Raw genomic sequence first — 9321 nt, 5'->3', positions numbered from 1 at the left:
GCTGTCTGAATGATCCCCTGACTCTGAGAGGAAGGGGTGTCTATGATCCACATTGTCAGGGTGTTGAGTTTACCAGGAGACAAAGACTGCAGGGACGAGAGGTTTTCTGGTCACTAATACACTGTGTGTGGACCCCGCTGGCAATTCTGGTGTTGTGACCCGAATCGAGACAAACACCACGCTGCCCACTCCACCAACAACACGGCACAGCCGGAAACATAACAGGGGACTTTACATCTCACAACACTGGATTCAGTGATGAAACCCGTGATTAATGTTGTTGTCCCACTGAAATCATAAGAAATGTCCATTGTGGTGCTTTTAAATACGAGTGCTCCCCCACAGGTGACGTCACACCCCCCCCCCAAGTTCAGCACCGACAGTCACTCTCAAAATTGCATTGAGAAACAATGATGGACAAATATCCAGCATGAAGCTTATTGAAACTTTCTCCCCAGTGTGAACCCGGTAGCGTGTTACAAGGTTAGATTACTGAGTGAATCCCTTCTCACATTCACAGCAGGTGAACGGCCTCTCCCCAGTGTGAACTCAATGATGCACATTTGATGGAGATGGCTGAGAGAATCTCTTCCCAATCTCTGAGCAGGTGTATGGCCTCTACCCAGTGTGAACTCGCTGGTGTCTCTGTAGGCAGGATGATTGCAGAAATGCTTTCCCACATTCATAGCAGGGGAACAGCCTCTCCCGTATGAACTGACTGGTGTGCCAGTAGTTGGGATGACCAAGTGAATCTCTTCCCACAGTCTGAGCAGGTGAACGGCTTCTCTCCAGTGTGAACTCGCTGATGACTCTGTAGATTGGATGACCGAGTGAAGCCCTTCCCACATTCTGAGCAGGTGAACAGCTTCTCCCCAGTGTGAACTCGCTGATGTCTGTGTAGGGTGAATGAATGAGTGAATCCCTTCCCACATTCTGAGCAGGTGAACGGCTTCTCCCCAGTGTGAACTCGCTGATGACTCTCTAGGTTGGATGACCGAGCGAATCTCTTCCCACAGACTGAGCAGCTGAACGGCCTCTCCCCTGTGTGAACAGACTGGTGTCTCTGTAAAGTGGAGGACTGAGTGAACCCCCTCCCACAGTCTGAGCAGGTGAACGGCCTCTCCCCAGTGTGAACTCGCTGGTGTACCAGTAGGTCGGGTGACCGACTGAACCCTTTCCCACAGTCTGAGCAGCTGAACGGCCTCTCTCCAGTGTGAACTCTCTGGTGTGCCAGTAGGTCGGGTGACCGAGTGAATCCCTTCCCACAGTCTGAGCAGGTGAATGGCCTCTCTGCAGTGTGAACTCGCTGGTGTACCAGTAGGTCGGGTGACCGAGTAAAGCCCTTTCCACAGTCTGAGCAGGTGAACAGCCTCTCTCCAGTGTGAACTCGCTGATGTGCCTTCAGATTAGATGAGCAAATGAATCCCTTCCCACAGTCTGAGCAGGTGAATGGTCTCTCTCCAGTGTGAACTGACTGGTGTGCCAGTAGCTTGGATGACCGAGAGAATCCTTTCCCACAGTCTGAGCAGGTGAATGGCCATTCCCCGGTGTGAACTCTCTGATGTTCCTTCAGTTTAGATGACCGAGTGAATCCCATCCCACAATCTGAGCAGGTGAATGGCCTCTCCCCAGTGTGAACTCGTTGGTGCACCAGTAGGTCAGATGACCTAGTGAATCCCTTCCTGCAGTCTGAGCAGGTGAATGGCTTCTCCCTGATGTGAACTCGCTGGTGCACTATTAGGTTGGACGATTGAGTGAATCCCTTCCCACAGTCTGAGCAGGTGAACGGCCTCTCCCCAGTGTGAACTGACTTGTGTACCAGTAGGGTGGTTGACTGATGGAATCCCTTCCCACAGTCTGAGCAGGTGAATGGCCGCTCCCTGGTGTGAACTCGCTGGTCAGCCATTAGGTCAGCTGACCGAGTGAATCCTTCCCCACAAATTCAGCAGATGATCAGCCTCTGCCCAATGTGAACTGACTGGTGTGCTTACAGGTGGGAAGACCAACTGAATCCCTTCTCACCCACAGAACAGGTGAATGGTCTTGCCCAGTGTAAACTTGCTGATGTACCTTCAGTTGAGGTGACCCAGTGAATCCATTCCCACAGTCTGAGCAGGTGAACAGCCTCTCCCCAGTGTAAAATGACGGCCATGCCAGTCGGTCAGATGATTGACTGAATCCCTGCCCAGTCTGAGCAGGAAGGAAGATCGAGTGAATCCCTTGCTCCAATTCTTAAATATCTGGACAGAGTCAGAAAAACTGGCGTGTTGTGTTCGAGATTCCTGTAGATAAATTCCTTGTCGTTTTTAACCTGTGAAAACATTTACAAAATCCATCAATGGCTGAAGGACAACATTTCAGATGAGATCACTTTAGTCAGCAAGCTGTGATCTGACATCACACTGTTACAGTGAGCTTCAACCCAAGTTGGAGAGAGAACTCATCTTCGAACTGGCACAGTGCTGGTATCTGGGATTAAATGTTAACTGGAATCAATCTCTCTGATGCTTTTCCTGTCTCTATAAGAATGGGGCATTTCTGCCATCTCCAATCTGTGCTTTGCCTCAGTTTGAGTCTCTCCATTGGTATTATTCCCTCTTCCCACTGAGCTACATGGGTGTCTCGTTCCACAGTGACTGAAGCACTCTCACACAAATAGCCTTTGTTGACCTGCAGCTGGGACTTTCTTTTATGCACTGTTAGATTAAAGTGCCACAGTTTTAACGCCATATAAAAATTTGCTGCTGAGATGAACGGTCGGTCTGTTAAAAGGAATTAGAGTGAATATTAATATTATTTATGGTTCTTGTTACAGTCATAGAAAAGTACAACACAGAACAAGACCCTTCGGCCCATCTAGTTTGTGCTGAACTATTTAAGCTTTCTACTCCCATATCCCTACCATCCAGGTACCTACACAAACCTCTTAAATGTTGAAATTGAGGTCACGTTCACCACTTGTGCTGTCTGCTCATTCCACACCCGGATGACCTTCTGTGTGAAGAAGTTTCCAGTCATGTTCCCCTCAATATTTCACCTTTCACCCTTAACCCATGGCCTCTTGTTGTTGTCCCACCCCATCTCAGTGGAGAAGGCCAGCTTGCATTTACCCTATCTTTACCCCTCATAATTGTGGTACACCTCCATCAAGTCTCTCCTCAATCTTTTACATTCCAAGGAATAAACACCTAACCTGTTCAATCTTTCCTTATAACCAAGTCCTCCAGACCTGGCAACATCCTTATGAATTTTCTCTGGACTCTTTCAACCTCTTTTATATCTTTCCTGTAGGTCGGTGACCAAAACTGTACACAATACTCCAGATTAGGCCTCACCAATGTCTTGTACAATGTCAACATAACATCCATCTCCTGTACTCAGTACTTTGGCTTACGAAGGCCAATGTGCCAAAATCTTTCTCTCCATCTCTATCTAAATGGGGCATCACTTTCAGTGAATTATGGACCTGTATTCCCAGATCCCTTCCTTCTGCAGCATTCCTCAGTGCCCTACCAGTCACTGTGTAAGACCTTGGTGCTACCAACATGCAACGGTTCACACTAGTCTGCATTAAATTCCTTTTTCCGTTTCTCAAACTATTTCCCAGCTGGTCCAAATCACACTGCAAGCCATGATAGTCTTCCTCACTGCCCACTACACCCCAATCTTGGTGTCATCCACAAATTTGCTGATCCAGTTAACCACACTATCATCCAGATTACTGATATAGATGACAAACGACAACAGATCCAGCACCGATCCCTGTGGCACACCACTAGTCACAGGCCTCCAGTCAGAGAGGCAATCACCTGCTACCACAACTTTGGCTTCTCCCAAAGCCAATGTCTCATCCAATTTACCATCTCATCTTGAATGCTGAGTGACTGAACCTTCTTGACCAACCTCCCATATGTGACTTTGTCAAGTGCCTTGCTAAAATCCATGTAGACAACATCCACTGCATTGCCTTCATCCACTTTCCCGATAACTTCCTCGAGAGACTCTATAAGATTGGTTAGACATGACCTACCATGCACAAAGCCATGCTGCCTATCCTTAATCAGTCCACATGTATCCAAATATATATTGATTTCCTGCACATACTTTCTAATAACTTCCTCACAACTGATGTCAAGCTCACCAATGTAGAATTTCCTATTTATTTTTAGAGCCTTTCTTGAATAGCAGAACAACATTGGCTGTCCTCCAATCCCCCAGTGTCTCACCTGTCACTAAGGACGATTTAAGTATCTCTGCTTGGGCCCCAACAATTTCTGCACTTGTCTTCCGCAGGGTCCCAGGGAACAACTTGTCAGGCCCTGGTGATTTATCCACGCTTATTGGCCTTAAGACAGCAAACACCTCCACCTCTGTAATCTGTACAGGGTCCACGAAGTTGATGCCACTTTGCCTCACTTCTATAGACTCTGTGTCCATCCCCTGAGCAAATACAGATGCAAAAATACTATGTAAAATCTCCCCCATCTATTTTGTCTCCTCATATAAATTACCATTCGGATCTTCCAGAGTGGGCATGTTTCTGCACTGACTTTCTCCATGTTTCTGTGACACGGAAGCTGGCCAAACTTGTTTGGAAGGGAAACTGGTAGGAATGACAACAGAGCAGCAATGGCTGGAGTTTCTGCGAGCAATTCGGGAGCTGAGTGATAGACACATCCCAAAAAAGTGGAAGCATTAGAAAGGCAGGAGGACACAACCATGGCTGAAGTGAGAAGCCAAAGTCAACATAAAAAACAAAGAGAGTGCAGATAATGAGCAAAACAGATTGAGAAGCTTTTAGAAACCAACAGAAGACAACTAAAGAAAGATGAGCTCAGGGTGTGGAAGTATGATATTGTAGTCATTAATGTGTTTTGGTAGCACCCAACAGCCTGAGGCATTTACAGGAACAAAATATCTGGGGCTTCAATATCTCTTGAAAACCAAGGTTCCCTGCACTAGTTACAATTCAACTTTTATTTTGACAGGCACGTACAAACTCTACACCCTCAAAATTTCACTTCTGAAGAACTCCCACTTTCCACGTACTCCTTTGCCAGAAAACAGCCTGTCCCTATCCACACTTGTCAAATCCTTGCAAATACCATAAAAATTGACTTTCTCCAATTTAGAATCTCAACCCCTGGTCCATACCTCTGTTTTTTCCGTATTTACTTGGAATCTCATGGCATTATGATCACTAGACATAACGTGTTCCCGTACACTAATTTCAGTCACCAGCCCTGGACCATTTTCTAATAGCTTACTGCACACTTCAACATCGGAAATTTTCCATACTAATTAAGGCACATTTGACAACTAGTCCTTTTACAGTATGGGAGTCCCAGTCAATATATGTGTAAGGGGTTTCTTCTTTTATGTTACTGTGTACGGTAACCAAAATGGCTTCTTTGTTATGTTAACTGCTGAGAAAGTTTTCTCTCTAGCTGCTTGTTTGGGTTACAAAGAGAGTAGTATTCAGTTGCTAACCAATTGGGATAGACGTTATTTTTTCTTGTGTGTCTGTAAGCTAGTGTGATGCGCGGGCTTTGGCGCAGAAGGCACGATGGGGACAGAGACAGTGGACACGATGCTGTGGGCTGGCCGATAGGATGGACCACGAGCCAGAGTCCAAGGCCCAGGGTCTTCAGCGAGGAGAGGAGACGAAGACATACTCGTGTGGAGCGTCTGGTCGACCACTGTGGTTGGTCCCAGGCGGCGGGTCGAGGTGGTTGGAGGGGATTGAATGGTGGAAAGAAGACCCCGTTACTTGAGATCCAACTGTTGTGCACAAAGTGAACTTTGATAAGTTTGGCGCCTTTTATTTCCTTTTATATTTTATCTCTATTAATTACATAGTTCCAGTAATATCTATAAATTGTAATCATTTAATGGCATATGCTGTATTGTCTGTTATTTTGTGGGAATGTCACTGATCCTTGAATGTGGAGGCGGAGATGCTGGAGAAGACAGCGCACCATACGCTACAAGAAGAGCCCGGTCACGTGCCCATGTCCGTGATTAATTTGAAGGTACAAAACCTAATCTTCTAACTGGCCACAGCATCCACACAAACTTGATTACCCAGTTTGGCGGGGCCGAAGGCTGCTTCCCCTAGATGAAAGCGAGTTGAGCGAGCTGAGGTTTACCAGGAGGCTACATATGGGAAGTTATAATCACTTACAATATCAACTTTTGTTTCTTGGTATAGTCTGTGAACTCTCTACAAATTTGTTCCTCTGAATCCCTCAGACTGTTGGGTGCAACCAGCTCCCAGTGATGCCTACAATATCATAATTCCATGCCCTGGGCTCATCTGGCTTTCCTACAATGCTTCTTGCATTGTGATATACACAGCTCAGCACATTCATCGCACCATGCTCAACCTTCTGATTGCTGACTTCGTCTTAGGTCTGAACAAATCTGTCTGGTGTCCAGGAAACAACCTCTCCCTCAATGTCAGAAAAACAAAGGAGCTGATTGTGGACAACAGGAGGAATGGAGACAGGTTAACCCCCGTTGACACCAATGGATCTGGGGTTGAGAGGGTGAACAGCTTTGAGTTCCTCGGCATAAACATCAACGAGGATTTAATGTGGTCTGTACATACCGGCTGTGTGGTGGAAAAGGCACAACAGCGCCTCTTTCACCTCAGACAGTTGAAGAAGTTTGTTATGGGCCACCAAATCCTAAGAACACTCTATAGGGGCAATATTGAGAGCAATCTAATTGGCTGCATCACTGCCTGGTTTGGAACTGTACTTCCCTTAATGGCAGGACTCTGCAGAGAGTGGTGCGGACAGCAAAGCGAATCTGCAGATGTGAACTTTCCACTGACAGGACATTTACAGAAACAGCCACCAACTGTTCTAGCTGCTACCATCTGGGAAACGGTACCACAGCGTAAATGCCAGGATCAACAGGCTCCGGGACAGCTTCTTCCAGCAGGCCATCAGACTGATTAATTCATGCTGATAGAACTGTATTTCTATGTTATATAGACTGTCCTATGTACAAACTATTTGTTATAAATTACTATAAATTACACATTGCACATTTAAACGGAGATGTAACGTAAAGATTTCTACTCCTCATGTATATGAAGGATGTATGTAATAAAGTCAATTCAATTCAATTCACCCTCTCCACTATCTGTTCTGTCATTCTGGCTCCCGCCCCCCACCCCCCTGCAACTTTACTTTAACCAACACTCCCACCCCCACACTAGCAATTGCAAGCCTTACCACTAGGATATTAGACCTCTGCTAGTTTTATTTCCCAAACTAACTAATCCCCTATCACCACTTTGACTTTCCTCTGCAAGGTAATTCCCCCCCCCCCACCGCCCAACAAGTTTCTAAAGTGGTCCATCTGCTGTTGTGAGGGATGGCAACAAGAGCACTCTGCGATGGCTATTTAACCTCATTCCCCTTCCTGACTCTCACCCAGTTTCCTCTGTCCTGTACCTTGGGTGTAACTCACCTCTCTTCATGTTATATCTATCATCCCTTCTGACTCCCAGATGATCTGGAATTCATCCATTTTGAGTTCCAACTCCTTAAAGTGTAGCTGGATACACATCTTGTAGGTGATGGTGTCAGGGACACTGGAGGTCTCCCCACCTTTCCACCAATGCCCCCTCAAATTTGTAATGACAAGTGTGTGCAAATATCTTGCGCTGTGCAATTTTTAACAGTAACAAAAATGTGCACACTGAATTTTATATAGAGAGGTATTGATTTTAACAGTTAGCAAATCACAATCAATAAGAACTTTGATCTCCCCTAGGTTTGATCATGTTCATCTGCACTCTCACACAACCTATGTAGCAGGCCTGCAGCGGGTAATGAAGGATCTTCTCAACAGAAATTTTGCACACTGTCCATATCTGATTTGCTCGTAAAATGATACTTTAAAAAGTCAGATTTCCCAATATCACTCACTTCTTCCCACTTGCAAATTCTCCAGCAACTTTTGCATTGCCACAATACACACAGGTAATACCATTTTCTGTATTGTACATAAATATCTCTCCTGAACCCTCCCCCAGGTGACTGACGGTGGTGAACTCATTGATGGCAATGGCAGTGAATATGAAGGGAAGGGCAGCAGTCTGTCTCATTGGAGTCTGGCACGTTTGTTATGTGAAAGCTACATGTTGCCCAGGACAAAGGTGTTTGATATCATTATGTAACCGGACAGAATGGGTCAAAATATGTTCCCACGGGTAGAAACGTCCAGAACAAGAGGAGGTAGAACAAGCAACACACACAAAATGCTGGAGGAACTCAGCAGGCCAGGCAGCATCTATGGAAAATAATTCTAATTTACCTATTTTATGTGTGTTGCTTGGATTTCCAGCATCTGCAGAGTTTCTTTTGTTTGTGGTTGAAGGTAGAACAAAGGAGATTTTCTCAGCTACTGATCTGAAAGATTTTGTTCCCTTTCCCCGAGTTCCTAATCCTTGTATTTAGACAGCTGGAGCTCAGCTCTGTCTGAAAGATGCATCGGTTCCCACTCCCTCATCAGCCGGAAGCTCCCCGGGGCCCGTGTACGGATGGTGGGGCTGAGAGAGAGAGAGAGAGAGGGAAGAGAACAGGACTGCCCCGGGATTGCGGGCCACGATGGCAGGAGCAATTGCCCCTCAGTCAGAGTCGAAACCCCCCGCCCGGAATATGCTCTTACCTGCAGCTGATCGTTCCGCGGCCTTTTGTGTACTGCGCGCATGCGTGATATTCGGGAACGTCAACAACCCTGACGCCTGCGCATTTAATCGGTGCTGCAGCGCGGGCGTTATTTTTAAGGCACCGCTTTCTGGATGATCACGGTGACTTTAGGTTTCTGCAGGCACCGGTTCCATGTCCATGCCTCACTGTGTTTTGTGTGTAGAAAACTCAGCAGCTGTTTTCACGCAGAAAGCAGCTTCCATAAATAATATACTCAATATCAACAGGCATTTCGCGTGTCAGGAGCCAAGGTACAATCCTCTTACAAAATGCAGATATAAAACACAAGAGATTCTGCTGTTGCTGGAAATGTAGACACACACACACACACACACACACACACACTATTCTGGATGAACTCTGCAGTTCGGGCAGCAACTAAGCAGAGGAGTAGACAGTCTAGCCATGCCGAAGGGGCTCGGCCTAATCGTTATCTATTTATTCCTCTCCACATTTGCGGCCTCATCTGTTGATTTTCTCCAGTATTTTGCAGACATTAACCACCTTTTTAAAAATCAATCAGCTTCCAAATGTTTCTGTAGCCACATCCTGCTGGTCTGATTCCTCTTCTTCCTCCTCCTCCTCATAAACTCTA

The 9321-nt window shown here is 46.1% G+C and overlaps 1 protein-coding gene across 1 annotated transcript; it reads right to left on the bottom strand.

Annotated features, from left to right (window-relative positions):
* Positions 1-383: 383 nt before the first annotated feature.
* On the bottom strand, positions 384-8713 carry LOC140207564 (uncharacterized). Its single transcript, XM_072276110.1, has 2 exons — positions 8686-8713; positions 384-2311 (listed from the first exon to the last, which is right to left on the bottom strand). Exon 2 carries the CDS (start codon positions 1904-1906, stop codon positions 683-685), a length of 1224 nt encoding a protein of 407 aa, XP_072132211.1. The 5' UTR covers positions 1907-2311; positions 8686-8713; the 3' UTR covers positions 384-682.
* Between the last annotated feature and the right edge of the window lie 608 nt (positions 8714-9321).

This window comes from Mobula birostris, chromosome 13, assembly GCF_030028105.1.
Source record: "Mobula birostris isolate sMobBir1 chromosome 13, sMobBir1.hap1, whole genome shotgun sequence".
Classification (NCBI taxonomy): Eukaryota; Metazoa; Chordata; class Chondrichthyes; order Myliobatiformes; family Myliobatidae; genus Mobula; species Mobula birostris.
The sequence above is the reverse complement of the archived record's forward strand: the minus strand, read 5'-3'. Positions and strand labels throughout refer to the sequence as shown.